The sequence below is a fragment of the Rousettus aegyptiacus genome, unplaced genomic scaffold, assembly GCF_014176215.1.
Source record: "Rousettus aegyptiacus isolate mRouAeg1 unplaced genomic scaffold, mRouAeg1.p scaffold_m13_p_8, whole genome shotgun sequence".
Taxonomy (NCBI): Eukaryota; Metazoa; Chordata; class Mammalia; order Chiroptera; family Pteropodidae; genus Rousettus; species Rousettus aegyptiacus.
This window is the reverse complement of record NW_023416311.1, coordinates 12,956,013-12,972,249: the sequence shown is the minus strand read 5'-3', so window position 1 is coordinate 12,972,249 and position 16,237 is coordinate 12,956,013. Positions and strand designations below refer to the sequence as shown.

General features: G+C 45.7%; 1 protein-coding gene across 2 annotated transcripts in view; it reads left to right on the top strand.

Annotated features, from left to right (window-relative positions):
- The window catches only part of SEC14L5 (SEC14 like lipid binding 5), a 46,510-nt gene that overhangs the window by 17,797 nt on the left and 12,476 nt on the right, over window positions 1-16,237 (top strand). For both annotated transcript variants that reach the window (XM_036225793.1, XM_036225792.1), the window contains 8 exons: window positions 1,898-2,026; window positions 2,668-2,860; window positions 7,438-7,550; window positions 8,825-9,014; window positions 11,395-11,483; window positions 11,577-11,647; window positions 13,141-13,312; window positions 16,025-16,159. In XM_036225793.1, coding sequence (XP_036081686.1) covers window positions 1,898-2,026; window positions 2,668-2,860; window positions 7,438-7,550; window positions 8,825-9,014; window positions 11,395-11,483; window positions 11,577-11,647; window positions 13,141-13,312; window positions 16,025-16,159 — 1,092 coding nt within the window. The remainder of the gene's footprint in view (window positions 1-1,897; window positions 2,027-2,667; window positions 2,861-7,437; window positions 7,551-8,824; window positions 9,015-11,394; window positions 11,484-11,576; window positions 11,648-13,140; window positions 13,313-16,024; window positions 16,160-16,237) is intronic.

Below are 16,237 nucleotides of genomic sequence, written 5' to 3'. Positions count from 1 at the left end.
TTTCCCCGAGCTGTGCCCTGATGTCTGTGCGTCGCAGCTAACTCCTTCCCCCCCAGAGCCCTGTCTGATGAGACCCAGGAAGCCCCTTACATCTGCAGTTCAGATACCCAGCTGATATCTTTTTTTTTTTTTTTAAGTGTAAGTAGTCTCATACTTACTAAAATGTTTGTTGTTGTTGTAGTTGTTGTTTTATCTTAAATTCAAATGCGTTTGGGCATCCTTCATTTTACTGGCTAAACCTGGCAACTTGCCTCCTTCTTCCCTTCTCTCCTTTCTTGCCTTTATGAAACTTTGACCCAGTTTTGCTATCTGTAAAACGGGCTTAATGCCCCTACTTGCCACACAGGTTGTGAGGATTTCAAAAAGTAAAATAACCAAACCTCTTGGACCAGTACCTGCACACACTAAGTCTGGTATATGTGTTGCCTTTTAATATAATTAAGAACAATTATTCTCCAGTACACACCGATTGAGCACCTACTATGTGCCAGGCTCTCTGACAAGTGCTGGGCACCCAGCAGTGGACCAATCCGCCTGACCATAGTCTTCATGGACCTCCCATTCCAGTGAAAGGCACAGATGAGAAAAAGAACAAATCGGTATAGACTTAAAATTTTGTCACAAGTGCTAAGAAGGAACCCAGCAGACAGACTTACAGAAAATAGAAATGTCCCCCTGGGGCCTCTCTGAGGAGGTATCATCGAAGCTGAAGGGTAAGAGGGCTGGAAACAGAGTTCTGGTGGAAGGAACAGGAGGTTTGAAGACCCCAAGGTGGACAAATGAAGTGGAGAGTGGGTGCTGCAGGGGTTGGGTCCTGCTAGCCTCAGGGCTAGAGTGAGGAATCTGAAGTCATTTGGAATTCAGCTCTGCCACCTTCTTGCTGAATGATGTTAGACAAGTTGCTTCCCCTCCCTGGGCCGCCCTTTCATATCTGGAAGAGGGAATGTCAACAGAACCTGCCTCGTTGGGCGCTAGAGGAGCAAATGAGATAATGTAGCTATGCTAGACCCCAAATGGTATTTTTCATGATGATAAATCCAGTGTGGCTACTATGGTACATTACAGGTGTTTCTGATGTGCCCAGGCTCCCAGTTAGGGGAACCTTGCCTTGTTCATCTGTACAGTGGTGCCTCGTATACAGCAGGCATCCAGTAAATGGTGATTATTTTTCTTTTGCACAACTCCAGTTCCTCTCAGGGCCTTCTGGAAACTGGGCCTAGGATGTTCAGATGTTTACTTCTAGGGAGGTGTAGGGGGAGTTTTTATAAACCCCTTTTAATGTAGTGTTTCTCAGAGCAAGTTCTACAAACAGCTGAATCTGCATCACTGAGGCTGCTTGTGAAATGCAGATTCTCAGGCCCCAGCCCTGGACACCTATTCCACCTGGCACCTGCATATTTAATAGACTCCCTGGTAATGCTCTGCCCATGGAAGTTCGAGAGGCACTAAGCCTGGGTCTGCATGGTAGCTGTGTCAATGAAGTTTATCTTATATGCGTATAAATATTTATTTATAATATATATAAACACATAACATACGTATTTTATATATCTAAAATGTATAATATTCATGTGTAATTTATATATAATGACATATTAAATATATTGCCTATTTATATATCATTATATACATATAATTTTTAAGGGACAGGAACACAAATATGAGGCCCGCTTTCTTCTGGCCCCTCCTGAGGAGGCTCTTTGTTTGCTAACACTTTATACCTTGTATTGTGCTTTGGGTGGGGCCTGTTGGAATTGCTGGAACCCTAGGGTGTTGCCAGCTGTGATGTGCTGTCCACTGCATGCTCTGGCTGTGCCCAGGTCACCGAGAGAAACCCGAGGGAGGGCATGGCATCCGCCACCCTGAGACTGTGTTGTCATCCCTGCCTGGCTTTCAGGTCCACCCCGAGAATGAAGACTGGACTTGCTTTGAGCAATCCGCCTCACTTGACATTCGGTCCTTCTTTGGCTTCGAAAGTGCCTTGGAGAAGATCGCCATGAAGCAGTACACAGCCAATGTCAAGAAGGTAAGAGCGGGGCTTTGTCAGTCACAAGGAGGAAGAAGGTGCACAGGCCTCGGGGGCTTCCAGTCCTGGTTCAAAGCCCGCTCTGCCACTTGATAACCCGTGTGACATCAGGCAACATCCTTAACTGTCCTCATCTGTAGAATGGGGTATTCTAACAATGGCCATATCACAGGAGATGATGAATGGAAAGCAAGACCGTAACGGGGCACAGTAATCACTGTCCTGATGCTCCCAGGGTTCTGTAGGGAACTCCGTGGACAGAGGAGGAACATTGGGCAGTGCTTTTTCCTGGGTAAATTGTCACTGCTTGGTTTAAAGATCTGACCCATCATTGAGTTGAGGCCTGTTGGTGTAATGAAACAGGTGAAAGCCACTTTAATGATATATTTCATCCAATGTGTTATCAATATAAAACTTAATTGGGAGCTATTTTACATTCTTTGGTACCAAATCTTGGAAATCTGGTGTGTATTTTAACACTCACAGCACATCTCCACTGGGCCCTGCCACATTTCAGCTGCTTAATAGCCACACATCAGGGCTGGAACCGGAGCCAGGTTGGTTGATTTCCAAGTTGGCGTGGTTACCCCTCGCGGTTTTGCCCCACGTACTGATATGTCTTGGCTCTCTCTGTCTTCCAGGGGAAGGAGGTGATTGAGCATTACCTGAACGAGCTCATCTCCCAGGGCACCTCTCACGTTCCCCGGTGGACGCCTGCCCGGGTCCGAGAGGAGGACGCCTGCTCCCAGGCTGTGTTGGGGGACCCAGACTCCTTGGAGGTTGATGGGCCCAGCAGTTCCCAGAGCCCTGTTTGTGAGATGGTTGGTACTGACGGTAAGACCCTGTGGCCAAGGCCTGAAATCCTAGGAAGCCTGCAGTGGGTTTGCTCACCCTGTGGTGGGGAGAATTGCCGCGGGTGCCCTTGGGGACAGATCTGGGTCCTGGAATATAACTCCATCTCCTCCCTCTCCCATCTGCTTCCCCATCTCTTTCTTCAGGCCCAAGAGTCAGAAATGGTTTATTTCTAGGTCAGGAGTTGACCTGATCTGGTACATGATGGCTGCCCTTTTCTCTGGTTTTATTACTATTTTTAGTTATATGAGTAATGCATGATTGTGGTGGGAAAAGAATTTGAATTGCTCAGAAGATGTCAAGTAGAAAGTAAGACCTCTTTCCTCTCCATGAAGGCAACAATAGTTTTGTGTTTATATTTCCTGAGGCTATCTAGGCACATACACATACATAATATGCACACGTATGATTACGCACACCTACATACATATATAACCTGTGTTGAACAAATAAGGACATATAACACATTATATTTGATATTTTGCTTTTTTCCCACTTACTAATGTTGATCGAACAGCTTTCTGTGTCAGCGGATGTGTCTTAGCACTTTGCAGTATTTCATAGCGTGGTTGCACCATAACTTATTAATAAACATTTATTATTTATTATTTTTAATTAGTTTATTTAGCTAGTCCCCTATTGACAGGTCGTTTTCATTTTTTTTTAAATAAAATGTGGTACATCTTTGTACTTAAGGTTTTAAAAAATATCTGCCTGATTTTATATATATACGCATATATATATACGTGTGTATCTATACGTATATATATGTGTGTGTATATATATGTATGTGTGTGTGTGTATATATATAATATAATTATAATATAATTTTAAAAGTTGAATCATCGGGTCTAAGGTTATGTGCAACTAAAATTTTCTAGATTTACCAGTTAGGCCCACAAAAAGTTGGTACTAATCAGTGTTCCCACTGAAAGTGTGTGCTGGGTCTATTCCTGAGTTCGCCCTGTCCCTGCTCCCCACAAGGCTTTTGTTAAACATTTCAAACTTCTGAAAGGCAAAGAGTGAATAGTGATCACTAATCTTTCATTATGAGTGAGGTCAAGTATTCTTTTTTTATGTTTAGTGATTCAACTTAACTTTTTTTTTGAATCCCTGTTCTTGTCCTTTGTCCATTTCCCTATTTGCTGATTTCTTATTGTTTTGTAAGAGCTTTTTACATATTAAGGCAATTAGCCCTTTGTCATATTTCAGATTTTAATTGACATGGGAAATGTTCACAATATGACAGTTTTTCCTGTACATACCCCATAAATCCAGTTTTAATCATGTACATTTATGCTCACGACAGTTCAGATTTTCCTTTGGGGCCACTGAAGTGTAGGACTTGCTGACTCAAATATGTGTAACCCATGTAACCCAAAATACATCTGGGGCCATGTTTAGGAAGAACAAAATTTATTTATTCCACAAATATTTATTCTGCACCATCTGTGTGCACTAGATGGCTGCTGTTGCACAAACACTTTTCAAATAGTTAAAAAAATATATTTTTACAACACTTCACTTTTTCTGCGCCTTCCGGTGCATACACTCTGCGGGTCATGTCCTGTGCCCTCCCTGTGTTACACAGGTCTTTCCTTCCTTCTGTCTGTGCTGTCCACCAGCAGGGCTGGTACTCAGGATGGCTGGCGGGAGGCACAGTTGTGCCCCTTCCACTGTGCTCTGAATCACTGAGCCTTTGTGCTCAGAAGAAGAAAGGGGCCTTCACAGTTTCCTGGAGGCCGGAAGGATGCTGGCACCTCTTGCCTCCCTCGTGTTTCTCCCTCAACCTCTCCTCACCCTCTCCCCATCCCCAGCATCCCTGCTTCTGACCCCTCTCGGTGTTTCTGGGTCAGGACGATTCTCCCCACAGCATCTCTCCTGCCTCTGTTTACCTGTACATCTCCTGGCACAGTTGGTGTGACCACCAGCCCTGGCTCTTTTTGTTTTGGAGGGAACCACTGGTGGTTCCCGCTGCTGGACTGCAGACATTCTGTTTGTTTTCTTCTTGTGTCATCTGGACACAGAGAATGGGCTATGTTCCTGGGGGCTGCTCTTTGTGGAGTGTCTCCACCCACTGCTGAGAGGCTACCATGCTGCAATGCCTCACCATGCCGGCATCTGCCACCCCAACGGTTAAGAGTGGGTAACAGGACGTCAGGTTGGAGCCCAGCCTCTAAATGCTGGCACATGCTGACCCTGCACAGCCCAATAGTGGAAGATGGGATTGAACAGTGGGAGTGATCTGTGCAGCTCTGGGCTGTATTTTGGGGCCAGGGCTCTGTATACTAAAAGTCTTATACCCCACAAGGGAGCTATAGATGTAGGAAGGCAAAAAGAACTGGTATTTATTGATTGCCATTGTTATGGTGGGCACACTACATGCATTTACTTGTTTGAGTTACTTTACCTCTCTGGGCATCAGTTTTAAATTCTCTAGAGTGGGAATAATAGTGACACCCACCTCACAGGGTATTGAGAAAACTCACTGAGATGATGTATATTGCATTGTTAATAATCTTTACATCAATAATGATCCAAAGAATAAATTAAGAAAACAATTCCATTTATAATTGCATCGAAAAGCATAAAATCCCTAGGAATAAGTTTAATCAAAGAGGTAAAATATCTGTCTATACTCTGAAAACTGTAAGACATTGAAGGAAGAAACTGAAGAAGATACAAATAAATGGAAGGATATATCCTGCTCATGGAGTGGAAGGATTCATATTGCTAAAGTGTCCATACTACTTAAAGAAATCTATAGATTCAATGCAATCTCTGTCAAAATACACATGACATTCTTCTCAGAATTAGAACAACTAATCATAAAATTTATATGGAACCATGAAAGACCCCAAAATAGCCAAAGAAATTTTGAGAAAGAACAAAGTGGGAGGTACCATGCTTCTTAGTATCAAACTATACTACAAAGCTACAATAATCAAAATAATGCAGTACTGGCATAAAAACAAACACATAGCTCAATGGAACAGAATAGAGAGCCCAGAAACAAACCTACACTTATATGGTCATTTAATCTATGATGTAAGAGGCAAGGATATACAATGGGGTAAAAAGACAATCTCTTCCATAATGGTGTTGAAAAACCTGGACAGATACGTGCAAAAAAAAAAAAAAAAAAGTCGGACCACTTTCTTACACCATACACAAAAATATAGTCAAGTAGATTAGTATATGTGCTGCTGTAGTGAGCACAATAGTCAAATAGGTTAAAGACTTAAATGTTAAGACCCCAAACCATAAAACTCTTAGAGGAAAACATAGGCAGTAAACTCTCTGACACTGGTCTTGGCATTATATTTTTGGATATGTCTCCTTAGGCAAGGAAAACAAAAGAAAAAATAAGTGGGACTATATTAAACTAAAATGTTTTTGCACAGTGAGGAAAACCATCAACAAAATGAAAAGGAAACCTATTGAATGGGAGAAAATATTCACCAATGATATATCCACTAAGGGGTTAATATTCAAAATATATAAGGATCTCATACAACTTAACACCACAAAAACAAACAAATCAATTTAATAAATGGGCAGAGGACCTAATAGAGCTTTTTCCCAAAAGGACATGCAGATGGTCAATCGACATATGAAAAGATGCTCAGCATCACTAATTGTCAAGGAATAACAAATTAAAACCATAATGAGATAGCATTTCACACCTATCATCAATAAATCAACAAATAACAAGGATTGGCGAAGATGTGGAGAAAAAGGAACCCTTGTACATTGTTGGTGGGAATGTAAATTGATGTAGCCACTACGAAAACCAGTATGGAGGTTCCTTGAAAGTGTTAAAAAGAGCTGCCATATGATCCAGCAATTTCACTTCTGGATATTTACCCCAAGAAAACAAAAAAACTGATTTAAAAAGATATATGCACCTCTGTGTTCATTTCAGCATTATTACATAGCCAAGATATCTATCAATAGGTGATAGATAAAGAAGATATGATATACGTGTGTGTGTGTGTATCACATGTATACACATATATACACACAATAGAATCTTGTTCAGCAAAAAAGAATGAGATCTTGCCATTTGTGACAACATGGATGGACCTAGAGAGTATTATGCTAAGTGAAATAAGCCAGACAGACAAATACCGCATAATTTCACTTACATGTGGAATCTAAAACAAAACAAACGAATAAACAAAATGCAATAGGAACAGGCCCATAGATATAGCAAACGAGCTGATGGTTACTAAGGTGGAGGGGATGGGAGATGGACAAAAACCTTCAGAGGGTAGGACTTTTCTGAGGGTCGAAGGGATACATTGCTTGCCACGGTGAGATGCAGGCTTGTTCCGGCACAAGTTTGCAGAAACCCCTTGGAAGTGGGTCGGAAAGACTAGAGGATCTGGAGCCCATGTAGCTGTCATCTGGTGAAAAGGCCACCATGTATGTGGCTTGGAATGACATTTCAGATTTGAGGTGCCCAGTAAAGTGAGGGTTCCAGAAAGGGTGGACAGACCACATGGTGAAGAGACACGGCATCTGACTTTTGTCCTGAAGCCCTTCTTCTCCTTCAGGGGACAAGCTGGATGCAGACTACATTGAGAGATGCCTGGGCCAGCTCACACCTATGCAGGAAAGCTGCCTGATCCAGCTTCGGCGCTGGTTGCAGGAGAACCACAAAGGCAAGGTGGGTGCAGGGCTAGGGCCCGCGGGGGCAGATGCTCAGTTAGAGCTGCCCAGCCTCAGGCACTGGTGAGGAGGAGCCAGGGAAATAAGTCTGTGTAATTAGTAATACTGGACTCTTAGATTTTGCCTTTTTTTTTTTTTTTCTTCATCATGTACTGTCTTTTGTATCTATAACATGCTGTGCATTATCACTGATTTGGCGCCGTTAACATTTGAGGCTGGACAGTTCTTTGTGGTGGGGGCTGTCCTGTGCCTGTAGCAAGCTGAGCAGCCTCGCTGGCCTCCAGCCATGAGATGCTGCGAGCTCTTCTCTCTCAGTTGTGACAACCAAAAATGGCTCCAGACAAATGTACTCTGTGCGGTGCAGTCACCCCCGGTTGAGACCTAATGATGTATAGCCCTATGTTCACAAGACCATGTTTTTTTCTAAGAGATTTAATGACTTGCAAAGGTTGATTTTTGACAGCATGTGGATTTTGCCTTTAGACTTGAAGCCCCATAACATAAATGTCCACCATGCATATAGGTCCTAAGCGTGGACTTGACCTTCAACTTTATTGAATAAGAACTTCCTGCTTATTCATGAGTTGCTGACCCTTTCCCTCTAGCTCCCCTCCTCTTACACTGGGGAGCAGACAAAAGAGTTAGTGTTGGGCTGTGATGTAACCTGTCTGCCTTTTTCCATCTGTAAAACGGAAATAACGTTAGCATCTACCTCCGAGAGCAAATTAAAGGGACAGTCCTCATAAAGTGCTCAGAGCCATGTCTGGCTCAGAATAAATACTCAAGAAAGGGCACTTTGAATGGGGGTGGCTTTCCTGAGACTGTTGGTATTTGCCTGAGGAAAAGGAGAGCTGATAGGGTCTTAGCTTGTCACCTCATCTACTTAGGTTATGTGTGGCAGGAAAGCAGCATAAATCAACGAGGCAAAAAAGGATTTATCAGCTCATATAACAAACTGTTAAGAAGGGTGTATTAATTTCCTTGGGCTGCTGAAACAAAATGCCACACACTGGGTGGCTTAAAACAACAGAAATGTATTCTCTCCCAGTTCTAAAGGCCGGATGTCTGAGATTAAGGTGTTGGCAGGGTCGGTTCCTTCCAGAAGCTCTGCAGGAGGATCTGGTTCATCTCTCTCCTGACTTCTGGTGACTGCGGCAGTCCTTGGTTTGTGGACGTATATGGTCCTTTCTCCTGCTAAATATTTTTAGATGAGACAGGAGACTCAGTTTCCATAATTTCATCTACTGAGGCTGCTCCTTTTCATTCTCTCAGATTCCCAAAGATCAGCACATCCTTCGGTTCCTGCGGGCTCGTGACTTCCACCTGGACAAGGCCCGGGAGATGCTGTGCCAGTCCTTGAGCTGGCGAAAGCAGCACCAGGTGGATCTCCTCCTTCAGACCTGGCGCCCGCCTGCCCTCCTGGAGGAGTTCTTCGCGGGGGGCTGGCACTACCAGGACGTAGGTGTGTACCTTCATTCCCTCCCGAATGTGCTTTGAGTGCCACTTCCCATGCTATTTATTCTTCCTTTCGATTCCTCCAAGCATCTGGAGATGTCTTTGAGGTGACAGCCCAGCCCAGGAAGGCAGAGCTGGGCTTAAAGTGAATACCGTGTTAGCGTCTTGGGGCTGCCATAGCAAATCACCACACATTGGATGGTTTAAAGTGACAGAAGTTTATTTCCTCCCAGTTCTGGAGGCCAGAAATCTGGAATCGAGGTGTCAGCAAGGCCATGATCCCTCTGAAGGCTCTAGGAGGGAATCCTTCCTTGCTTTTTCCAGCTTCTGGTGGCCCCAGGTGTTCCTTGGCTTGGCAGCATCATTTCCAGTCTCTGCCTGCATCTTTACATGGCCTTCCTCTCTGTGTGTCTCTCAGTGTGCTCTCCCCTTATAAAGACCCCAGGTCATTGGACGTGGTATGATCCAGTATGATTTCATCTCTAGATCCTTAAATAATTACCTCTCCGAAGACCCTATTTCCAAATAAGGCCACATTGTGAAATTATAGGTGACATGAATTTGAGGGCAATGTTATTCAACTATAAAGATCTTTGGATTTTTTTTTTTTAATTAAACTGCCATTGAAGCCAGTGCCTATTACGGTTTTCAATGTCCTTTATGTAAAAAATTCATAACAGTTGACTCTTGAATAACCTTGGGGTTACAGGCACCAAACCCCAAAGTAGTCGCAAATCCACTTATAACTTCTGACTCTCCAAAAACTTAACTACATTTGTCCTTTTGTATCCATGGGGAATTGTTTCCAGGACTGCCCCCACCCAAGAGTCAAAATCCATGGATGTCCCTTATATAAAACGGTATAGAACAAGGTATATACATCTGCAGATTCCCAGATCATCGATCGGCGGTTCGTTGAATCTGTGGATGTGAAACCAAGGGATACAGAGGGCCAACTGTATACTTATTGAAAAAACCTGCAAATAAGTGAACCCACACAGTTCAAACCTATGTTGTTCAAGGGTCAACTGTGTATTGATTAGGGCAAATGCTTGACTCTCCTGAAGAACTGGTTGGGACACTTTCTTTTAATACACATACAGTTAATCCTTGTTATTCATATATTGCATATTTGTGAATTTGCCTTCTCACGAAAATTTACTTATAGCCCCCAAATCAATACTCAGGATGCTTTCGTGGTCATTCACGGATGAGCACAGAGTGGCAAAAACGCTCAGGTGCCCAACCTGCATGTCCCCGACTGAGGTTCAATGAGATGCGCTTCTGCGTCCTTGTTTCAACTCTCACACTGTGAACACATGTCCTTTTCGCAGTCTGCTTAGTGTCCCATTTTGTGTGTGTGTGTGTGTATGTGTGCTTTTTTTGGTTATTTTGCTGTATAGAATGGCCCCCAAGCGTCATGCAGAAGTGCTGTCTAGGGCTCCTAAGTGCAAGGAGGCTGCGATGTGCCTCTTGGAGAAAATGTCTGTGTTAGGTCAGCTTGTTCAGACATGCATTTCAGTGCTGCTGGCCCTGACTTCGATGTTAATGAGTCAACAACATATATTAAATAAGGTTTTTGTATTGCCTGGTTGACAAAAATGTTACTACTAAGTGGCTCGCAGGTCCCTAACCCTCTGTTTTTCTGAGAAGCAGTGGTTCAGTATTTGCCAATCAGTGTTCGAGGTCACATCTTAGAATTGCTGCAAATAGCGAGAGTCAGCTGTATTAATATGTGATTCCTTATTTTCCATTTTCGCTTTAGCCGACAGAAAGCTAAGAGCCAACTTTTATTTGTTCTCTCCATACTCCTTCATTATGTGGTTTATTATCCTCGTAAACAAATTTTTTTTAAAAATAAACTTTTAATGTTAGAACAGTTTTAGGTTTTCAGAACAGTTGCTAAGATCATACAGAGAGTTCCCGCGTGCCCTCACTCAGTTTCCTTAATGGTGTAAACTTTTTTATCGCTTCTGTTGTTTCTTTCACCATAAGTGTTGTCAGCCCCTCTTGGGAGCAGGCAGGACGTTAGTTGATAAGGCAGGGGTGAGGGTTGGTGAACCACAGCCTGGCAACTCTTTCTCCGAGGGAGATAAGTTCTCATGGAGGCTTTGACCTGCCCTCCCACGAGCATCTGCTAAATCAGCAGTCCCCACCCTTTTTGGCACTAGGGACTGGTGGCTCCTGTGAGAATCTAAAGTCTGGTGATCTGAGGTGGAGCTGAGGCAGTGATGCTAGTGCTGGGGAGTGGCTGCAAATGTAGATGAAGTTTCTCTGCTCCCCTACTGCTGTGAGGCCTGGTTCCTAACAGGCCACGGACTGGTATTGGTATGTGTCCTAGGGGTTGGGGACCCATGCACTAAATAACGCCCCTTCTCTTTGCAAAGATGGCCGCCCACTGTACATCTTGCGCCTGGGCCACATGGACACCAAAGGCTTGATGAAGGCCATGGGGGAGGAGGCGCTGCTGCAGCACGTGAGTCAGGGTCCCCACTTCCTGGAGCCCCTGGGGCTGCCCGCAGGTGAAGAAGCCAAAGGAATGTTCACCAGCACATTCTCTACCTTCCAGGTTCTTTCTGTCAATGAAGAAGGACAGAAGAGATGTGAAGGGAACACCAAACAGTTTGGCCGCCCCATCAGGCAAGAACCTCACTGGGAACAAATTCCCCAAACAGTAAAAGCAGCCAAGGTTCACTGAGCATGGAGGCCGTGCCAGGCAGCATGCTGGGCGCTTCGCAGAAATGTCTTCACTTAATTTTCGCAATGATCCTATGAAGCAGGGACTGTTGTCCCTGTTCTTTATGGAGGGAGAAGCTGAGGCTTAGAGTGGCAATGCTCATCTAAGGTTGCTTAGTGATTTATTGGCCGAGCTAGAATTATAAACTGTTCCTGTCTGGCTCAGGTTCAAGGACTTTATTTTCCAGGCCACACAGCCTCCTGGCCTTGGCTTTTTGAGACCGGCTCTCCCACCCCAAGTTCTACCTTGACTTTGTCTCCCAGGCAGGTCCTCGCAGGTGTCACGGGACATCCAGTAACACACTGTCCCTCTCTGACTTCCCTGGACTTCTGTGCCTGAACTCAGTTTCCCACACCAGTATTCACAGTGGCATTGCCCCAAAAGGCACTGAACAATATCACTAGTCTTAGGGATTCCTTATGGATTATCTAAAACAATAACTTAAGATATAATGCAAGCATATATAGAGAACTTACTATCGAGCAGGTGCTCTTCTGAGTACCTTAATATGTGTCATCTTTATCACAGCCCTCAGAAGGAAGAACAGGCAGGATCTGTTACAGAAGCTTTTTATCCCAAAATATCCTGATTCTGGTGAAAATTATGTTTCTTTGCTGTTTGACGCTTTCCCAAGGGGACATACACTGGGGTGGAGGTGGATAATTGATCAATCAGCATCCTAGCCAGAAGAGGAACTCATCCCCAGTGGTTCGGATGACAGGGTGTCACAAAGGAGCTCCTTACAGTGGTGTGGGCAGGGTGAAGCTGTGATAGAGAGAGTCCCAGGGACTAGCCGCTGTAGGAAAATGGTCATTTTCCTAATGAATTGGTGCTAATGAAATAGAGGCACAGAGAGGTTAAGTAACTTGGTCAGGCCACACAGCAGGTGGCAGAGCTGGAATCTGAACCCAGGGCATTTGTCGCTGAGTTTGTACTCTTAGCACTTGCGCTCTATTTCATCGTCGGCATCTTTTCAACAATCAGTAGTGATAACTAGCTTTTATTGAATGGATGCTATGTATCTGTTCTTGCAGAGATCTTTACATATACCATCTCATTTAATCCTAACAACGAGTGCTTGAGATGGGGACTGTTTCTGTCATTGCCACTGTCCCAACAAGGAAGTTGCTTATGTCACGCAGCTCCCAGGGGTGAAGGTGACACTCGAATTTGGGTGCTCAGCCTTGGAGCCCACGCTCTGAGCCTCTTCACTGTGTGGCCTCCCCATGGTGGCAGGATCCACGAGCATGTCCTGTGACCCCTGCCCCTTCTGTTCCCAGCCTTGCCTCACTAAGCCTCTCCATCTATCCCTGTCTGTTGCCCCCCCCAGCTCCCCACAGAGGGTGTTGGGAAGTGGCAGGGCAAGGTGTAGTGAGGGGCCCCATGTCTGCCGCAGCTCCTGGACCTGCCTGGTGGACCTGGAAGGACTCAACATGAGGCACCTGTGGCGGCCGGGGGTGAAGGCGCTCCTGCGGATGATTGAGGTGGTCGAGGACAACTACCCCGAGACCCTGGGCCGGCTGCTCATTGTGCGTGCCCCCCGCGTCTTCCCGGTGCTCTGGACGCTGGTAAGAGCAGAAGGCTGAGATGGGAGCGTGTCCCTCTGTGAGCTGCCCAACCCACTTGTGCTGTGTCATTTCTTCTAACTCATATGCCACAAAGGTCACCCCTTGAAGGTACACGAGTCAGTGGTTTTCAGTATATTCACACAGCTGTGCAACCATTGCCACTACCTAATTCTAGAACGTTTTCATCACCCCAAAAGGAAACCCCGTACCCATTAACGACTGCTCTCCTCCTCACCCCCTGCAGTTTCTGGCAACCATGAATCCCATGAATCTACTCTGTGTCTCTGTGGATATGCCTAGTCTAGATATTTCATGTAAATGGAATCAAACACTATGAGTCTTTTTGAGTCTGATTTCTCTCACTTAGCATGATGATTTCAGATTCATCCACATTGGAGTCTATGTCAGTACTTTGTTTCTTTTTATGTCTGAATAGTATTTCACTATATGGATAGAGCACAGCTTATGTATCCTGTGTCCTGTTTCATGGTCACTGTAGTCACACCCAGAATTGTACAGGCTTCCTGGGACTCCTGTGAGCTGGTTCCAAGGAATGCTGGGATACTGTGCTATAGAGACTGTAAAACATTTTGCTCATGACCCACAGTGAGAAATACACTTTATGCTGCAACCCGGCATGTGCATGCCTTCATGCCTACACACACACACACACACACACACACACACACACACACACACACACAGAGGCTAATCAGGAAGTGCTAAATTGATTTCACAACCACTGACAGGTTGTCATTTGCAGTTGAAAACCACTGCCCTGGGGCCTTGCTACTGGTCCACAGTTGATGCAATCTCAGCCCGCCCTGCCCCGCAGTCCTCCTGACTCAGAGTCAGCATCTTACCCAGTGCCAGGGGTAGGGGGGATATGGGGGTGTTCAGTGACCAGGGAAGCCTGAGAAGTGCTGCTGTAAGTAGAGGGTCAGTCAAGATGGGGATTCAGGAGTTGAAAGTTAAGTTGATTCAGTGTTTTACTAAGGACCTACTATGTGCCAGACACCTTTCTAGGCCCTGGGGATTCGGAGCACACCAACCAGCCACTGTGTCTCCCCCCACTGTCATGGGACAGGGAGAGATAAACCAGATAACACCACTCAAGTAAAGGCTTCATGGTTCCCTATGACAAGGACATGAGGACATTCAGGGTTTTTGGAGAGACTAAGCCAGGCAGGGGGTGATGCAGGGGGATAATTCAGATTGGGGACCTGAGGAAGGTCCTGCTGAGGAGGTGACTTATTGACGAGATCTGAGGAAGGTGCAGGAGTCATGCAGGGAAAGGCAGAAGGAAGGGTATGGCAGGCAACCTGTGCAGCCGGAGGCAGGACCGCGCTTCGGAGGAACTGAAAAACCAGTCCCCAGGGGCTGGAGCAAAAAGGAGCAAAGAGGAGGCTGGGGGATGCTCAGGGATCAGCACCTGCCGAGCTCAGGCTGTGGTGATGATGGGACCTGTACTGGGGCGGTGGAGAGCCCTGGAGGATTGTCAGCAGGAGAGGACATGAGCGGGCTTCTGCTTCTGCGGCCAGATGTTCTCTGGCTTCTGTGGCTACGTCAGGGCTGGTCTGGGGGAGCGGGAGCTGCAGGAGAGACGGGCAGGAACCTGCTACTGAAGCTTCCCATCCCGAAATATCCTGATTTTTGTGAAAATTGTTTCCTTGCTGTTCAGAGATTTCCTAAGAGGATGTACATTGGGTGGGACTGGGAGCAAGATTCACCCAAATGGAGGGGTGAGGGTGACATGCAGGAGCTGCTTACAGAGGTGTGGGCAGGATGGAGAGGCCCCCCGGGACTAGTTGCGTCAGTAACGCTGACCACCCCAGAGCTGGAGGGACAAGAAGGAGGGACAGCCTTTGGTCTGGGGCTGTGAAAGCCAGAAAGGGGTTGGGGTGGGGCCTGCAGTGGCAACTGCTGCTTCCAGGGGCACCGAGGTGGGGAGGGGGTAAGGGAACCACCCTGCCCGTTGGCCATGCCAGATGGAGCAGGCGACTGCCTCCCAGGGGGCCGAAGGAGAGTGACCTTACAGGTGGGATGCCAGTTCCCAGTTCGTCTTTTGCCTGGGGCATTTTTTGCTGAATTGGCTTGTGCCCTGCCATGCTAAGTGTCACAGTTCATTCACCCTTCCTTCCTTCCTTCCTTCCTTCCCTCCCTCCCTCCCTTTTCCTTTCCTTCCTTCCTTCACCTCCCAACCAATTTATTGCTCTAGACCCCATACCAGGATTGAGGATGCCGTGAAAACACAAACTGACATACAGGTTAGAGCTCTGTTGAAATACATCCCATCTGGGATATACAAAACATGGTCATCTGTGTAGTGGAATATTATTCAGCCATAAAAAGGAAGTACTGATAATTCTACACATGGATATACCTCAAAAACATGCTAAATGAAAGCCAGACACAAAAGGACACATATCATGATTCCATTTATTTGAAATGTCCAGAGCAGGCAAATCCATAAAGACAGAAAGTAGATTAGTTGTTGGCAGGGGCTGGGGGGCGGGGGAAGGCAGTGACTGCTAACGGATGTGGGGTTTCATTTTGGGGGGATGAAAAATGTCTTAGAATTAGATAAAGGTGAAGGTTGTACAACACAGTAAATGAACCGAAAGACACTTTGAAATGGTTAATTCTATGCTAGGTGAATTATACTTCAGTAAAAAAACAACTTTACATCTTGCCTCATCTCCCCCATTTCAGATCAGCCCCTTCATCAACGAGAACACCCGGCAAAAGTTTCTCATCTACAGCGGCGGCAATTACCAGGGCCCTGGAGGCCTCGTCGACTACCTGGATAAAGAAGTGATCCCCGACTTCCTTGGAGGAGAGTGCATGGTAAGGCTATACTGGGGTCCTAGGCTCCAGGAGGGGGCAGGCTGTGGCCCGAGGACCAGGAGTTGAGGAGTGCCGGGG